At 46.7% G+C, this 18,914-nt stretch overlaps 1 protein-coding gene across 3 annotated transcripts in view; it reads left to right on the top strand.

The window, feature by feature from the left end:
* Window positions 1-815: 815 nt before the first annotated feature.
* The window catches only part of Nedd4l (NEDD4 like E3 ubiquitin protein ligase), a 320,649-nt gene continuing 302,550 nt past the window's right edge, over window positions 816-18,914 (top strand). The window contains exon 1 of one of the 3 annotated variants that reach the window (XM_021214590.2): window positions 816-1,150. In XM_021214590.2, the coding sequence (XP_021070249.1) occupies window positions 1,103-1,150 (48 nt within the window). In that variant the 5' untranslated portion in view covers window positions 816-1,102. The remainder of the gene's footprint in view (window positions 1,151-18,914) is intronic. The other 2 variants (XM_029547160.1, XM_029547162.1) reach the window with 2 other exon arrangements.

Below are 18,914 nucleotides of genomic sequence, written 5' to 3' on the forward strand. Positions count from 1 at the left end.
AGAGAAACTCCCTATCTGGGACGTGGGAAGATTCCTACGGTGGCTAATAAGACATCTCCATCGTTTGCATATGTAAAGGACAAACTTAAACTTGAATTTGGTATTTCACGTTGTGCCTCACAAAAAACGAGCTTTTATCAAAGAACCAGGCAGCCGGGTTTCAAGTGGGTGGGTGTGTACTCAGCGCGGGCGCGGAGTTGGTTTTGTTCCCAGTAGAGTTGACACCAGCAATGGCGACTCACGGCCACACCGGGGCAGCCTCTCCTAGGCTGGCCGCCCTGTCAGGAAAATCTCTTGGGCGAGCTGAAGCTGTTAGCCAAGTCTGGCCTGCCATAGCTGCCAAGAATTTAAAGGGGGTCTAGAAACAAGCATCGCCGCTCTCTTTTAGAGCTCCTGGAGACTCTGGGTTAGGAAGAAAAAAGAGAGAGAGAGAGAGATATAAAAACGGACATAGTGGCTTTGTTGTTGTTTTACGGGGTCTTCATGGTCCCCCAAGGTTCAGTTCACCGGGTCCCAAGGCAGAGAGAAGCCCGGCAAGAGGAGGGTCAGCCCGGCAGGCCCAGCCCGCCAGGGCGCGCCCCAGCTCAGTGCTCTGCGCCGGGTGACCCAGGAGGCGCGGGGGTGGGGTGGGCGTGGGGCGAAACACCACCACCCCCGCGGCCCGCCCCCCAGCCCGGCCTGTGATTGGCTTGGGGGGCGCGAGTGCCCGCCCCGGCGAGCGGGAGGGTCCCCGTGGGCGCCGGGCGGCGCAGGCGGGGCGGGGAGAGCCGGCCGGGCGGAGCAGGCGAGGGGCGGGCGCGCGGGTCCCGGGGATCGCCGAGCGGGCTTGGGGAGGCCGGGAGAGCCATCGTCGGGGGCGGGAGCCCGGCGGGCTCAGCGCAGAGCGGGGAGAGCTCCGGGCCAGTCGCCGTTCGGCGCGTTCTCGGGAGCCGCCAGTCCGCGCGTCCCCGCAGCCTTCCGGGAGGAAGCGGCGCCGCGGCCGGGTGCAGCCTCACCTGCCGGCCCTTCCCCGCCGGGCGGCGCAGAAGGACAGAGGGTCGCGGCTCCGCGACGCACTTCAGCCCGTCGCAGCGTCCAGGACCCCGCGCGGGGCGCCGGCTCCATGGCGACCGGGCTTGGGGAGCCTGTCTACGGACTTTCGGAAGAGGAGGTGAGTTCCTGCCCAGAGCGCTGTGCGGAGGGGACGGGGCCCACTCCACTGTGAGCGTCCCCTGCCAGCCGGGGCTCCGGGATTCCGGGTGACCCCAAGCGGTCCCGGGCGGTGGGTGGTTTGGTCCTCCCTCTTCACCCCGGAGGTGCGCTTCTCCAGCCGGGGCTCTCGGGGTGGGCGGAGGCCGCGTGCGCCGCTGCCCCGCGGGTCTCTTTCCTCTGCAAGCTGCGTCTCTCGAGGCTGTTGGGCAACTTTTCTGGACCACGATCCTGCAGCCCGGAGTCCGTGACGTGTGTCACGTCTAGGTAGCTGCAGGGGTCTTTGCGTGGTGCAGGCGATCTGGGGGCTGCTGAGGAACCTAGTGGTGTCTCCTCCCCCTGGGACTTTTCTTGCTAATGGGCGCTCAGTAGCGGATGTGTGCAGATCCCGGCGAGAGTAAGGGACACCCGGAGAGTTGCGTGCGGCCGCCCCTGGGTCTTGCAAAGTCTGGAGCTGGGATTGTGCGTTCCAGAGTCTCCTATTTTGGTGTGTGGAGGTGATCTGGGGAGGAGGCAGGTGCTGCAGGAAACTTAGGGGAAGCTTGCAGCCCTGCCATTTCTCTCCTGTACAGAGGATTCAAAGCCCGGCATCTCTGGGGTGGGTGGAGAGAAGAAAGCTCCATTGATCTCTTTTATTAATAAACGAATGAAATAAGCCACACCCCCCAAACGGTCGGTTTGACTGGAGAGGGCTTTGTTTTTAAAAACCTCACTCGCTCATCGCGGTCCCCACTCCCCCTTTTGAAACGATCCTGCTAAATCACTGCTCAGCCCTCACTCGACCAGCCATTCTCGACTCTTATTGGTGTGTTGCTCTGCCAAAAAGGGGGGTGGGAGGCCTGTCGCGGGCGCGGAGTGACAGGCAGGCTGGATGGAGCAGGTAGGAGTGGTTCGCCATCTGGCGGGGTGCGCGCCCAGGTCTGGCTCCCCTTTCGAGAGGTGAATTTACAACCCATGAAGCATTACTCAGCAGGGAGGTATTTCCTATCCTGGTTGTGCATTTCATGAAAAGTGGATGTCTGGAAATTTGGGCTTTCTCGATTTCTCTTTCTTACCCTCCCTCCTTTCTTTCTGAGGTTCCCTCTTTCTCTGGTGATGGGGGTGGGGTTTAAAGAGAGTCTATTATCTGAGACAGGCTCCTCACGTTATGGCTTTGCTTTCGGCAGCTTCCCTAGTGGTATGGTGTGTGTGTGTGTGTGTGTGTGTGTGTGCGTGTGTGCGTGTGTGTGTGTGTGTGTGTGTGTGTGTGTGTATTCTACCTAAATGTGGAATGAAACGGGTATCTTGTGGAAGGCAGGGCGTGTAGGGGTTGATTTTATTTTTTGATAGTGCTAGATAGGCTTACTGGGCTGCTTGTGATCAAAGAATGATCACAATGCGAGTAATGTGTGATGTGTTTTTGATTATTTGCCATGGTTGTGTAGAATAAATTGTGTGTGTGTGTGTGTGTGTGTGTGTGTGTGTGCAGTTACCTGGAGAAGGGTGAAAGTAGAATTGTTTTGTTTACCTAGGGGATTCGCCTCCTAGCTGCTTATCTGGTGCTGGCGGGGCAGTCAGATCTCTTGGAGGGTGCTGAGATTCTGCCATTCCTAAACAAAGGGCTTCCTGGGTGAGGTATCAAGGGAGATGAATACAGCTGTGTTTCATCTTAGGTTCTCTTTAATTTTTTAAAAATAACGTGATTATTTTTAAAAGCTCCTTGAAAGAAACATTTTTGAGACTGTTTTGGAAATTGCATCCGCATAAAGGAATCTTTTCTGCCACGGTTGTGCGTCCATCCATGCTTTGTTTACGATGGAAGCCAGTGGTGTCAGAATTCACCTCAGGGCGCATCTTACCACTTTCCGCCTTGGAGACTCACTGTTGCTCTTGACTGGTGTGGGGTGTGAAAATGGAAGAGCACAGACACCAACCGGAGTGTGTGAAGTGTGTGGAGTGTGAGGGGGCTTGCCTGTGATGCTTCCCTCCTGCCTGTTACCAGAGGGACTGTACAGGGAAGAGCAAGGAGTGAGGCAAACACAATTTATCTGTGCCTTGCCTTGCTATTGATGGTACCGTTTAGTTACACACATCATACAGGATACAAAATAAGCCTCACCTACCTTTTTAATTTTTCTCTTACCAATAGGAAAATGAATGCCTCCATATTTTTACTGTATCTGTTTGGTGTGGGAGGTCTCTTACTGTTCAGGGGGCCCTTTGAAGACAGACAGAATGCCTTTGTATCATATTAATATCAAATTATTAAATGTAATTGGTTTGTCGTGTCTCCGGAATTAGTCTGTAAGCAAACAAATGGGCATCATTACCAGGCTCTGGAAGTGGACTGCCCAAACACCTCAGGCTTGTCAAGTTGTGTTAAATAGGGTGTTCCAGTGGGCTGCAAGAATGACATGAAGGTGCTTGTTTAGCTGCGGAGAGGAATCCACTTGTAAACCTCTCGGCAAGTGGAGGGTACCCAGGAGTACCCAGGGTTCTCTTGTAAGTAGACTTGTGTTTATATTTGATGATGGCAGAAAGCATTTTGTATTTGGAACGGACTGACTCATGCTCCATCTTATAAAGCGCCGGTGAGCTCTGTCCTGCTATTAACACGGTGCTAATCTGGAACATAGCAGGATGGCAGAGCCAGGACTCCGCTGCTTGGGGTCATCAGCCTGAGGTCTGGCTAGTGTACGGAGTGAGAATGATGGAGATGTAGGTTTTGCTCCCGTGGGCACACAGGCTACTTTATTTTTTGCCAGGCATTGCAGCTGAATTTCTTTGGGTGATTTAGAATTCATATTCCCTCTGAATCAAATCTTGTCTGTTTCAGGAACCAAAATCAAAGGCTCCATCAAAGGAGTTTGGGTGCCGAAGGGGTTAGGTAATGAACAGCGGTTCTTATTCATGGCCGAGGGTCAGATCTGGGTTTGAGTCAGAACAGTTTGGACGAGTTTCTGTAACTGGCTTGGGTCCTTGAAGAACCTTTTTCTTGTTTGTATTTAATTATGGCCATCTGTAGTCCGTGCTGGCATGGTTTACTCAGGAATACTAGTGTTACTCTCTTGAAATTTTTCATTACACCTGAGACAGATAACTTCTTTGGGGGAGGGGAGTTTCTATTGGATAATATATCAAGAGTTTGAATGACAGCCTTTTGAAAGGATTAGCTGTGGTATGGTATCCCAGCACTTAGGACGCCGAGGGAGGGACGGTGAGCTTGAGGCCAGCCTGGACTAAATGCCAACAGACAAACCAGGAAACAAGCACCCACAACTCCAAAGAAACAAAATGATGGGATTTGTCACTTAACATAATTTTTTTGGTGGCTAGATGAGGTGATGGCTTGAGATGGAACTTGGAATGTATCTCTCATTCCATACAAACAAGGATACGCATCGAGTCCTAAGCCTTAAGCATATGCCATCTAGCTTATGCTTCATTAGAGACCCGAGGGTGTGCTGTTATTTCTGGCGGAGGAATGGAAGCTAAAGAGTGCTTAAATGAACCGCGTGAATAATATTCAGGGGGTGAGTGGGCCTGCTTGGTCCCAGAGCCCTACTTCTTAAAGGAAGATCTCCCTTTTCTCCAAAGCGTCTTGAAAGGCTCTCACAGCTAGATTATTCATGATAGTGAGAATGAGCTATACATCATGGGTTGCATTCAAACCCTCACTGACTCAAATGGCCTACTAGCTCTCATTAGTGTGGTCCCCATACTGTGTGTAAGTTTGGGAGGGTTCATGAAAAATGGTGATACTCTCACCAGGCAACTGAGAGTAGCTGTGTGTGCCTCTCCTGTGTGTGGCAGTGTCTGCCGTTGCCACAGTCTGAGCTCTTTTCTATTTCCTTAGAGATCTCTACTGACTTGTGTAAAAGTATAAGCTTGCTAATGAACACTTAAGGGCATCTTGGCTGTAGATAGCATATTGGTTTCATCTTAAGGGTGTGGCCATCTTAAGATGCATTATTATTTTCTATGCCCCAAACCAATACTGATGTATGTCCAAGTAAGACATGCTGTCAATTTTAGGAAGTGTCTTTATTTCATAGATGTTAAGATATGAAACAAGGTTGTTTTGGAGCTGATGAGTTTTATTAATTAGAAAACCCTTGTGACTTACTCTAAGCTTTAGGTCAGCTTCAGAATGTGTAGTAAAGGAACTTTCCTCCTCTTGTATGTCAGGACGTTTGTTTGGGCTTGAACTCGAGGCTTTGTGTGTTAAGCAAAGCAAATGTTTCCCCACAGAGCTTGCAGCTCCAGGTTAGCACTTTGTAGACCAGTTTCTGCATCTGTATCTGAGCAAGGGTTAGAGGGAGAGAAACAGTCTTTGATGGGCATCCGTGGAGGAGAGATCAGAGCCTCTGTGGTGCCTCTCAAACAGCCAGCTGTAAGCTCATCCTGGCAGCTGTGGAAGGCGGTCAGGTTTGGGTTGAGCCGGGTTTACAGTGTTTGTGTCCTAAGGTGTGGGCACTTCCAGACTGTATTCCCAGCAGCGTCCTCCCTTAGTGCTGTGTCAGGGTTGCCGTCCTCCTAGGTGGTGAGGGCGGCACCACTGGGTGAATTGTCTGCTGCACACTCGCTAAACATTGAGAAACTAAAAGAGAGATTTGGCTTTACAGTGCCATTTAAAAACTTTGTTGTTGCCGGGCGTGGTGGCGCACGCCTTTAATCCCAGCACTCAGGAGGCAGAGGCAGGCGGATTTCTGAGTTCGAGGCCAGCCTGGTCTACAAAGTGAGTTCCAGGACAGCCAGGGCTATACAGAGAAACCCTGTCTCGAAAAACCAAACCAAACCAAAACAAAACAAAAACACTTTGTTGTTGCTGTTTGTTTGTTTTATGCTAGAGCTAAGAAGCCAGGGCCTGTGAGACAAACCCTCTCCCACTTGTGAGCCTCTAGTAGTCTCCCTTTTGTCAGTGAGTAGGAGACTGGCAAGCTGGAAGCCAGCTAGGCTACGTAGTAACTTTGGCTTTTTCTTTATAGTATATTGTTGTTTGTTTGTTTGTTTTGTTTATTTATTATATGTAACTACACTGTAGCTGTCTCCAGATGCCCCAAAAGAGGGCATCAGATCTCATCACGGATAGTTGTGAGTCACCATGTGGTTGCTGGGATTTGAACTCAAGACCTTCAGAAGAGCAGTCAGTGCTCTTAAGCGTTGAGCCATCTCTCCAGCACTATTGTACATTGTTTTATTTTCCAGGAAGCTTGAATTAATGTTATTATGGAAAAAAGCAGTTGTCTTAACTGGAGGAAAAAAATAATTTGTTGCAAGGACTGAGAACAGTAGCAAAATGGAAACCCTGAGATGATAGCAGTTTCTTTAGCTGCCAAGGAGAACACAGATATCTTGTGGTCTAGGGCATCCCTGAGACAGTGGGTACTGTTATTACGGGGGAGCGGGTATCAGAAAGTTGGTTTCAGGAATCTGGGGCACTTCTATAGGCTTACTGTGTGTTCAAAAGAAAAAAAAAAAAAGAATGTGTTCAAGGAAGAAACTTCTGTCAATGGAGGATGAAATGCATTGAGTTCTTTGCTGTAAACTGGCAGAGTGGTTTGCATAGGAATTACATGCCTTTTAAACCTGCTTAAAGTTATGAATCATTTTAGAATGTAACATTATTGCAACAATACATGTGACTTCCTGTTAAATTAGAAGAACCCGTGTTCATCCATGACTCACTTAATCACCCTTCTGCCCTGTGTGGTGTTTCAAATAGCATAATAAAACCAGGTGATGCCTGAGGCCCTGGGTTGGATCCACTGCCTTGGGAAAAACCAACCCCAAATTTAAATGGCTCTATGTGACAGAATGAAAGCATGTTGCTTTACCTTTAAAACATTTGTTCCCCCTTTGTGTTAAAAGATAAAGCTAAACAGATTTTGTTGTCCTTAATTTTGTTTTGTTTCGTTTTCGAGCCAGGGTTTCTCTGTGTGGCCCTGGCTGCCCTGGAACTCAGTTTGTAGATCAGGCTGACCTTGAACTCAGAGGCCTCTGGTCTTCCTAGGTAGTGCTGAGATTAAATCATGTGATACCAGCGTCCAACAAAGTTTGCATTTTTGGTGTGTAGTAGCTCTGAGAGGGAAGACTGGGGGGGCGGGGAGGAAGAATCTCACAAGGTTTCAAATTTGGTGTTGTAGGCGTCTGATTCGATGAGTTTGTCATTCTGGTTTTTGTTTTGTTTTGTTTTGTTGAAGATGGGGTAGAGAGAGGTATGTCCTGAACCTCTGGCCTACCGTCCTCTCAGCTTCTGTCTGTAGCAGTCGTGAATGTGCATGTGTGTGTGCCACCACACCTGACTTTGAAATATTTGTTAGTTGGGAGTACAGCGAACTTTTGACAGTCCACATTAAGGAAAAATGAACATGCTGTAATAACTAATCCAGTACTGGGATTGAATGAAGCCTGTGCCGAGGATGAACTGAATGTGACTTCTGTTGTTACAGTGTTTCTCTTACAGGTGGCAGTACAGATACTCTGGCTTTCACTTTCTGACTATAGGTGGCAATATTTGTACTGTTTCCTGTTACTTTGAGCTCTGTGCTTGTTGGTAGAATATGGAAATGAGAGCATAATTTAGAGATTAAATATATAGAAACTAGATTTAGAAAGCAATATATTCTGTAAAAAAAAAAAATTCAGTTATTTAATAAAAACATCCAGAGGGCAGATTCTCAATGGATACAGCAGTAGAGACCATACGTTTTCTGAGTGTTTTCAATGTTGTCCTTACTCAGGATGTATACAAAGAATTTCAGGGGAGAGATGTCCGGGTGCACAGAGGTCTTTTCTGCCCCAGTCCTTCCTTGTCTGATGCTAGTTGTGTGAGCCTTCCTGTAATTTCTTCTCACTGTGCAACTGATTACCACCATCACTCCTAAGTCTTGGTTGCTAAACACATTTTTTTTTTTTCTTGAAACATTGTTTCAGGGTTATTTGTATCCTGGTCTAGTTTCTAATTTAATGTGGAGCCCAGGATAACCTTGAACTTCCAGTCCTCCTGCTGGATTCTAGGCAGTTTATGTAGGGATCAGACCCAAGGCTTTTTTCATGCTAAGTAAGCACTATAGCAACTGAGCTTTATCACTAGCCCTGCTAAAGAGATTTCTTCTTGATTCCCAGTGCATGGCTATAGCTCAGGCTCTAACTGAAGCTGGTGAATGTACCTGTCTAGTATTCTATTATAGTCATTTAGGTCTACTCTAAATTCAAAGGGCCCAACTGCTGACTGTTGCAGTAATACTCTAAGTGAGGAAAGCCACCCCACCACCACTACCACATGTGACTTATTGGCAGGCGGCATCTTCAGAGGGAATGTGGATGCTCTTTATGTCTTCCATTCTCCAGGAGAAAAGGGCCTCTCAGGGATGTTTTCTTTTGGTTGAAAGAAGCTGTGGTGTGCTGTCCATCTGGACTTGGGACATGAAAGGGCTCATTGGGTCAGTGGTCCCATGAAGAAGGACATATACACTGTGGGAAATTTCCTGCTCTGGGTGGGAGTGGCATCCAGCCAGTTCTGTGATGCTTGGTCAGGGTTCTAGGGACTAGAGGTTTTCAGCCAGCTGAAGTCAGGTGGAAATGGTGCTTGAATGCTTCTGGCATGTTTCTGCTTCCTGTCTCCCAGGCAGAGGGCACGTGCACTGTTTGACTGCGTCTCATTATGTAGCCCTGGCTGTCCTAGAACTTGCTCTGTAGACCAGATTGGCATTGAATTCATAGAGATCCACCTGTCTCTGCCTTCCAAGTGCTAGGATTAAAGGCGTATGCCACCACTGCCTGGCTACAAGTATTTTAAAACAAAGACAAGCAGATTTTTTTTTTTTTTTTTTTTTTTTTACTTATTTATTTACAGTGTATGTGTGTATGTGCTTGTATGGGTGTTTTGTCTGCAGGCATGTATGTGCACCACAAACATGCCTGGTGTCTTCAGAGACCAAGAAGAGGGCATGAGATCCTCTTGGGATTGGAGTTACAGATGGTTGTGAGATATCCTGTGGGTGTTGGGAACTCAACCCAGGTTCTTTGGAAAAAACATCTTCCCAGCCCTTAGTTTTATATGCACATTTTGGCATGAGTTTGAGACATCACCAATGAAGGGAAGTCTGAATTGAAGAGTTTTTACTGGGTGCATTAGTTGTGTTTATGTATGAATTTTGCGTCTAACACCCGAACCCAGGGTCTTTCTTGATAAGTGCTCCCCCACTAAGCTCACCCCTCCATCCCCTGCTTGTCTTTCATGTTTCTTTTCCCCTCCCCTCCCCTCCAAGCCTGCTTCTCAGTACCCTGGGGGCTAGCTAACCCATGGCCTCCTGCTTACAAGGCAAGCACTGTCCTGATGGGCTGGATGCCCCCAGTTCCTGACTTAGCCTTGCTAACTCTAGAGCAGTGGTTTTCAGGGGTCACCTATCAGGTATCCCGCATAGCAGATATTTACATTATGATTCATAACAGTAGCACAATCACAGTTACGAGGTAGCAACTAAAATCATTTTATGGTTGGGGTGGGGGGTGGGCCACCACAGTGGGAGGAACTGTGTTAAAGGGTCGAGGTGCGGGGAAGGCTGAGAGCCACTGCTCTAGAGGATGCATGAGTCCAGTGGCTCTTGGAGCTGACCTCTCCGGGGTGATTGTGGGCCCTAGGGTACCACCTTTTCTGTTGATTCTTGAGAAGCTGGCATTTGGCACTGCCTTGCAGTCATGTCTTAGCTTCCAGTGAACGTTAATCGAAGATGACACATGGAGCCCAGGGTGAGAGCTTCCCTGGCTTCCCTTCCAGAAGGAGGCTTGAGAAGAGTTGAGCAGTCAGGGGTGTGGGGAGGAGGTAACACTGAAGAATATTGATTAATATGGAGATGATAGTGATAACGTCTTTGGAATGACACCTAGAGGCCTATAAAAATGGGTACAATAGAATTCTGTTGTTAAAAAAAAAGTTTATACATATTAAAAGTGACTAGGGATAATCTAGCAGGCTAGTGGCTGGATAGATCTAACTTTTAGCAAAGCAATCACAGATAATTTAAAAAATTATTTTCTCTGTTACCTGCTTGTATTTTGTTTTCATGAGATACTTTCTTTCTTTTTTTTCTAAGTTTAAAAATAAAGACAGAACTGTGGGGTTTGTGACTACAGTTCATAAGCACCTATTATGTGTTTTATGAATAACTAAAGAGAGCGGAACTTGAAGACTCTGAACACAAAAGCAATGACGGAGAGATGGAAATGACCTAGATGGGTCCCTGTAATGCACACATAGCCACAATCACAGCCTGTGTTTGAGTAACTGTGTCCATAGCTATGTATGATTACTAGAGGTTAATCTCCGATTTAACACTGAAGGAGATAAAACACATATTTAAAAGGAAAGTAGAGAGAACTCCTCCCCCTCCCCAAGCCTGTGCTTCAGGGTTCAGGTAAAAGAAGTGAGATCGATTTGGTACGAATCTGGATGCGATATTTGCTCAGTTGGACACGTGTTTACCAAGGCCCTGCCTTGTGCTCTTTACCAAGGGTACCAAGGTCATCTCTGCCAGCCAGGAGCTCCCCACGACATGGGAGGAGAAAGGATACACGATGGGGTGGTAAACTGGAAATTTTTACAGATGTTTTTCCTCTACCGCAACACTTGATCTTTGTGTTTCTATCCTTCTGTGCATGACAGTTGCACGAAAATGACTTAATTCGAATCTCGTTTTATGCTCTCTGAAAGTGTTCGGTGAAGATGAGGGGCTGGGATCTGACTTGAGTCTGTCTCTGTATTTGTTTTCTTAGGTCTGGAGTTACACCTCTTAATATGATTCTATTTCAGTGCACCGGCCTCACTTTGTTTTAATTACATTTTGGATCTTGATGCTCAGGCCGGCCTTGGGACTCAAAAGCCAAAGCGATCCTCCTGCCTCAACCTCCCAAATAACTTGGGCCTGCATGCACCACCACGACCTGCAAGTAGTTTCCTGTTCTAATGATGTGTGCACGACAGGATTCTGCTCTATCAGTTTACATAAATATCTAAGTGGTCAGAAGCTCTTTATTTTGCCTTTCAGCTAACGTCCTTTAAGTGTTGGGTGTGACCTAGAGTGTCCCTTCCCAAACAAAAGGGTGGAGCTGACAAATACTGCACTATTTCTAATCTGAGATAAATCAGAACCCTACCTCTGAAAGAGGATGCATCTGCCTTCCAGTTTCTCTGTGTGTAGTCTGTGGATGGATTCCGTTTTCCCCCACCTAGTTCCCCAGTCTCCTGCTTACAGGCCACAGTTGGCCGTGTCATCCAGTTTTGGGGTCTGAGTTAGCCAGTCTCTAATTGTATGTCTTGATACTTAAGCATGATGGCAGATTGCTGTAGCTGCCCCCAGGACTGTTAACTGCACTTGGCGTATTCACTACTCATATGCCGTTTAGGGAACATACTCCCAGGTCAGGTCTGTCAGCCCAGTGATGCCATTAAGAAACTGCAGGAGCTCTTTGCTCTGCTCTGCCATCCATAATCCTGCTCTTTTCAGAGGCCTTATTTATCTCAGGGTAGTAGCCACTGGCAGCCAGAGCCAGGCTCTTTGTATACTGCTTGGAGAGGAGAGAGAATGGCTTCCTGTGGCTTTTTCTCTTAAGATTAAGGACCTTTCATTCCCACAATCGTGCAGGAAGTCTCCCTCCGTGTGTCCCTCTGGTCCACAGGGGCTTAGATCTGCTCATCTCTAGGCAAAATGTGTCAGGGAGGGACTGGAATGGCTTTTATGGCACTGCCCCTGGAGCTGTGCCCAAGTCAGCTGTGCCACCAGCCTGTGATCCACTCCTTTACTCAATTCCACATTCAGAATACTCTAGGCATGAGCCTGGGAAGGTGGAACACACACACACACACACACACACACACACANAGAGAGAGAGAGAGAGAGAGAGAGAGAGAGAGAGAGTGTCCACACCCTCTTTCCTCAAGGAAGACACCCCAGACACTTGCCTCCGTAAGGATCTGTGGGTGATAATGGCTCTCACCAAAACTGTACTTCTCTCATACCTGACGGGACAGTTTTGTCCTTTTTAATTTCTTAGCAACTCATGACAGGCTTACTTCTTATGACGTATGCCCTATATCAGTAAAGACAGAACGGGACAACTGAACACACCCAATGAAGTAAGGATGAGAAAACATGCATGGCGTGGTTGGCCAAATCAGAGGAGCCAGCAGCCGGCCTTGGTCACCCGTGTGACCGCTTCTGGTTCTGACCAAGTCTGTCCGATATGCCATCCTTCCCGGTCACTGTCTCTATAGCTGTCCTCGGGCAGGATAGACACTGTCAGAGTTCCTCTCCTTGAGCCCAGTTTGGCATGAATTTGGGGTGTTGAGAGTAAAAAAGCACCAAGCGATGTTAGGACTCTGGCCAAATTGGTTCTCTGAGAACATGGGCTTTGGGTAACTTTGTTAGTAGCTTATTCTTGGGCTGTGTCTGCAACCAGAGATCTTAATTCAGGTGAAGATTATGCCACAGAGGAATTCTGGGTCTGTCTGCACTGCTCCTGCTCCGCACACTGCTTTCTGTCTTGAAACAACTTTCAGATTGGACTGCTGCGGGGGTGAGGGTGTATGTGTGTGTGTGTGGGGGAAGGATAGAAGCCCCCCTGCTTTTCTGTTGCCTTTCATGAGTGGTTTCTTCCCTATACTGTGACTGCTATCTTCTTCCCTTTCCTACACGCAGCTATCCTGGTTTTTACAGAAATTTGTAAATCATAATACAATACTGCACAGAATTGACCATGTTGACCATATTTAAGCAGGCACGATATTAAGTACATTCACAGGGTTGTGCAGTCACCACCCCCATCTGACCACCCAAATCCGACAGAATGCAGAACTGAAACACTTAGGCTCATTGGTCAAGAGCTATTTCTCTATTTCGGGCACTCTAGCTTTGTTTTGTAGCATCTTTTTTGATACAAAAGGCTGTGAACTTCTTGTTGTTGTTAAGTGGGATGCAAGCTCAAGCGCACCTGCATACACACCTGTGGAGGTTAGAAGACAAGCTTTGCCAGAGTCAATTTTCTCCCCAGCCCATGTGGTTGTGATCTTGATTGGCGACAGCAATCCAAGTGTGTGGAGAGAAGCCATCTGTGGTGTGAACACCTAAAGTTCTGAAGACTAAGACTGGAGGATCTTGAGTTGCAGTGCAGGTTAAGTAGCAAGACCCTAACTAAAGCAAAAGTCAAAACAAGCATATTATATATATATATATATATAAAAAAAGATTAGGTAGGATTGATTGAAGAAGTCTGAGTTGCACAGAAGTACCTACAAAGTTGAGAAAAATGGCTTCACAGGTACTTTGGAGTCTAAGCTATAAAGAGGAGTCAAGAGACAGGTGCAAAGCTTTGAAGAGTGACCCTTATACTTGATTTTTAAGTAAAAATAAATGCCCCAGCAGCTGCACTTATAGAGGCCTAGCTGTTCTTGGTTGTCCTTGATCCCTGACCCATTTCCTGGATGGACAAAGATGTTTGGAAATTTGGGACCAGCTCACTGTCTTAGGGGTTTCTGTTGCTGTCATGAAACACCATGACCAAACAGAAGTGGGTTTATACTTCCACATTGCTATTCATCATCAAAGGAAGTCAGGACAGGAACTCAAGGAGAGCAGGAACCTGGAGGTAGGAGCTGATCCACAGGCCATGGAGGGGTGTGGTTTACTGGCTTGCTTCCCCTGCCTTGCTCAACCTGCTTTCTAATAGAATGCCGGGCCACCAGCCCAGAGATAGACCCACCCATAATGAACTGGGTGCTCCCCGTCAATCACTAATTAAGAAAATGCCTTATAGCTGGATCTTATAGGGGCATCTTCTCCACTGAGGTTCCCTCCTTGGACCAGTGAGCAGTCACCTCCTGTTATCTGCAGAACTGTCCCTGTTCTAAATGCTGATGTAGTTATAATTATACATTTTGTATCAGAGATATGAACCCACCAGTTGTCTACCAAATATAGTTAATAACAACATGCTACATTGTTTCATTGTATGTTTGTATGCAGGTGCACCCGTGTACAGGTGCAATGCACCTGTGTGCATAAAAATCTGCACTGTATTCTTGAAAGTAATGGAGCACATTTTTAAAGTGTTCTTCCCACAAAAATATGTCAGGCAAACATGTCCTGGTTAGCTCAGTTTAGCACAACTTATACATATTTTAAATCATACACAGTAAATGTGATCTTGTCCATTAAAACAACATTTTTAAATGAGCCGAAATATTTACAATAGAGCTTTGAGGCAGGTACTGATATCTCACTTTGCAGTTGGGGAAACCAAGACACAAAGGGGTTAAATAAATGAGGTAGTAGGTATGGGGGGCAGGACTTGAACCAACACAGTCTGGATCTGGCAGTGGAAGCTTCAGGCTGTATTGTGTTGGGGAGTTGAGAGCTGGGGGGTGGTCTGGAGGCCAGGTTGTGAAGTTGGCCTTGTGGGCCTCAGGAAGTGACTGGGACTTGATTGCTTGTTTGAGGAACATTGGGGATCTAGTTTAGTGGTATAGGTTGTGCTCAGCTCCTGTGGGGCTGGACAAATAAACGAATCAAAACAGAGATAAAACTTAGTGTGGAGCACCAGTGTGATGGTTTGTATTTGCTTGGCCCAGGGAGTGGCACTATTTTGAGGTGTGACCTTGTTGGAGTAGGTGTGGCCATGTTAGAGTGGGTGTGGTCTTGTTAGAGTAGGTGTGTCATGGTGGTCATGGGCTTTAATATCCAGGTCCTAGCTGCCAGGAAGCCATTCTTCCACTAGCAGCTTCCAGATGAAGATATAAAACTCTCTCCAGCACCATGCCTGCCTGGATGCTGCCATGCTTCCTGCCTTGATGATAATGGACCGAACCTCTGAACCTGTAAGCCAGCCCCCAAATCTAATAGGGTGTACGTATCTCCAAATACCCTCTGTCCTTAACTCTTCCTTAGTTTCCACCCTCATCACCACTGTTCAGCTAGGACAGCTCCGAGACCTCCTATGGGTGTCTCACTTAAATCTACTCTCCCTGGTTGTCTTAGGGTTTACCTGCTGTGAACAGACACCATGACCAAGGCAACTCTTATAATTGGGTTGGCTTGCAGTTCAGAGGTTCAGTCCATTATCATTAAGGTGGGAAACACGGCAGCATGCAGGCAGACATGGTGCTGGTGGAGCCAAGAGTTTTACATCTGGATCTGCAGGCAACAGGAGACACCGACACCGTGTGTCACACTAGATGTAGCTTGAGCATGTATCATCTCAAAGCCCGCCCCCACAGTGCCACACTTCCTTCTCCAACAAAGCCACACCCACTCCAACAAGGCCATACCTCCTAATAGTGCCACGCCCTATGAACCAAGCATTCAAACACAAGAGTCTGTGGGGGCCATTCCTTTTAAACCTTTACAGGGCCCAATTGCCTTGTTCCTTCTAGGCGTTTGTGACTACCCCAGCCTTGGAAGGTGCTGGAGCATCTGGTAGAAGGAGGCCAGAATTGCTGTTTAATATTTTACACATGCGTTCTCTACGACAGCTTTCTAGACTCTAATGTCAACAGTGCAAAAGACCAAGAACCCCCCTTCTATTGTGTTGCCCTTCTTCATGGTTAATCTAATTAATCTTCAGGTGGTTCATGGAGACCACGTTGTTTTTCTTGGTTCGAGAACTGAGATGTAGAGAGGATGGTGGATCACTTGGCCAAAACCATGTACCTAGGAAGTGTCCAGAAACAGGCTTTAAGCTTGGGTCTTTGTGAAAACGTAAACCAAATCTAATAGGGTGAGTCTCCTAGGTACCCCTCCCTCGCCCTCCTTGCCATCATCATCATCATCGCCATGACCATCACCACCATCACCATTATCATCATCATCATCATCCTTATCACCACCACCACCACCACCACCACCATTCATCCAGGAAAGTTCAGTGACCTCTTGGGCTTTCCTGTCTCAAATGTCCCCATCCTTCCCTCTGCCTCACAGCTATGCAAGGCTCGCTTACGCAGGGTTACGGAGTGCTTTTTCTTAGTTGCTAGTTTCATACTGGAGGTGGCAGGAAGGGAAGGTGGCTATTTATAGTCCGCCCTGCAGTGGATCGAATTTTCCAATCCCTAAGGACTTACAGTGGTAGTCAAAGAAATATAATTTAGCTGTCAGCCTTCTGCTGCAGCTTGGGATGAGAACGCGTGCCGCCATGATCATTAAGGTGGGATGAAGTAGGAAAAAAGCTCACAGCCGAAGCCCCAGCTCTCCATGCGGTTGGGAAGCATCGAGGGCATCCCCAATAATGGCTCTGCCTTGAGAAGCTGTGAGATGAAAAGGAGAACCCAAAGGGTCCTCTGGATCGAGAGGTGGTGGAGCTAGTGAGCTTCATTTGATTTGCAAGAGGCAAGGAGACCTTGGTGTCAGTCTATTTGAATCCAGCGTGGAGCTTGCAGTTGCTGCCTGGTCTTAATAAACATCATCCTGACCTAGGTATCGTTTTAGATGAAGGTCCTTCCTACATGCAGGCTACCTTCCTTGGTGACTCATCATATTAGGGCTCCAGGGGCAGATGTCATGGCTGAGCTCCTTGTAGGTCATTGTCAGCATTTTCCAGTTACATATGTCTTTTAAATGTTTTAAATTACATGTATGTGTGTGTGCATGCATAAGCACAATATATATATATATATATTTGTGTGTATATATTTGTATATACACACACACATACACACTCATGTGGGCACACATATATACACAAATGAAAACTAAAGAAATTTTTGGCCTATGTTTTCAACTTGCAGTGTCTGTTTTGGGCATAACCTGCGAGCTGAAGATGACCTTTATTAATATGTTAAGATCATTATTGCCTACTGGCTTCCTGTGTTCAGTGTGTGCTTAATTCTCAGGAAGTCATACCCAACAGGGAAGGGACTCCTAATTGGTAGCGGAGCCTTTTTGGATGACTGATAGACTATTATATACCACCATGACATTGTCAGATGTGAAGGACTGTCACCTGGCCCTAGGAGCTTAGCCCCACTGAGATATGTCATTTAGATCCAAGACATCTTGCTCACTGTTGGTGTGATTTTGCCCAAACCCAGCCTTTGCTTTTAAAGGTAGCTCGATACAGAAAATTCCCTTGGTGAATGAACATACTTCATTTACTTGCTTATTTTCTCATTCCTTAGCAACATTTCTTTCCCTTGCCACCGCTAGAAGACCTTAATCATGTCCCAAGTGGTAGATACTTTTGCTGTGTTTTTTTTTTCCCCCCAAGGCAAACAGCTGTTTGAGTGCAGGTGTTAGAGCCCAGACTTTAAGTTGCCAAAGTCTTCTGTATAACTTTGACCTTTTCTGTTTCTTTTTCTTAGCTAAGATGATGATGATAAAATAAGGAATAGGAATTATTGTTAAAGAGTGAGGCTGCATGTGCATGGCCATCTGAGTGAGCACCACCGTTCAGGGTAGCCTTTGGGGGATCCTGTCTTTACTCCGAGTGGCGTGACCACGGGCCAGTGTGTTTCTCTGTATTCCTTACTCAGTACTGTTAGATCAGACCCATTTCTTACAATAGCACCTTAGAAATGTGGTCTTCCCTAAGTTAGACACCCATGACGTGATTTGGGAAACTAATATCCCCTGGGAGAGCACACCTGCCCACCACTCACTTTAGTGGCTGTAATGGGATGCAGGCTTCCATGGTGACAGCCCCAGCTGAGAAGGCCCAAGAAGGTATTGGCTGATGACCTCCAGTTGATGTGAGTGTGTATAGAGTTCAGAGATGGCCATCAAGGCTCAGAAGATTTCCTGGTGTTTAAACTTTTCAAGAGGAGAGAGCCTACCCTTGGGAATACTCCTGCCTTGGAAAATCTACCTCAGGGAAGAAATTTGTTACGTCTTATGTGGTAGAAATAGTGAAGGAACAGCAGTTATTGGTGGATTTCTACACAGTACAAATTGTTACTGTTTATTTATCTATTGTTACTTCATTTACATAGCTATTTGGGGCCATACCTTTGACACTTTGCTCTGTCTCTGTGTCTCTCTGTCTCTGTCTCTGTCTCTCTCTCTCTCTCTCTCTCTCTCTCTCTGTGTGTGTGTGTGTGTGTGTGTGTGTGTGTGCATCTCAGGGGTCATTCCTTTTCCGAAGCCTCCATTTTCACAGAAGTTACATAGATTACCATTGATTTCAGTGCGCTAGGAAATTTAAAAACTAAAATTTCTTGCTGAATGCAGAGCTTGTTTGGAGTTGAGCTAATATTTGTAAACTTGGATCTTGTGCATATCCAGTGGAATTTAACGTTTTTTTTCCCCCCTAGTCTAATTTTTTTCTTAAAGTGATTAGTACTTAAATAATTTAAGGCCCAGATTTTTACAGTGAAGTTAAATGTAGTTTAGTTTTGGACAAGAAATACTAATGTGATTGAGCAAACGAGAAGCGTAAGAAAATGTAGCTTCACAGAAGCGACTGGTTGTCGACAGTAATCTTGCTGGTTTGTTTTAGTTTTCATTTTTCAAAACAAACAAACAAAAAATCGGCCAGACGGTGGTGGCGCACGCCTTTAATCCCAGCACTTGGGAAGCAGAGGCAGGCAGATTTCAGAGTTCGAGGCTAGCCTGGTGTACAAAGTGAGTTCCAGGATAGCCAGGGCTACACAGAGAAATCCTGTCTCACATTATGGAAAACAGAAGAAAATCAAGAAGGATGAACATTTGTGGATACTTCATTCCTCCTTAGAATGAGGAACATAACTCCCATGAAAAATT

The sequence above is a fragment of the Mus pahari genome, chromosome 15 (assembly GCF_900095145.1).
Source record: "Mus pahari chromosome 15, PAHARI_EIJ_v1.1, whole genome shotgun sequence".
In the NCBI taxonomy this organism is placed as follows: domain Eukaryota; kingdom Metazoa; phylum Chordata; class Mammalia; order Rodentia; family Muridae; genus Mus; species Mus pahari.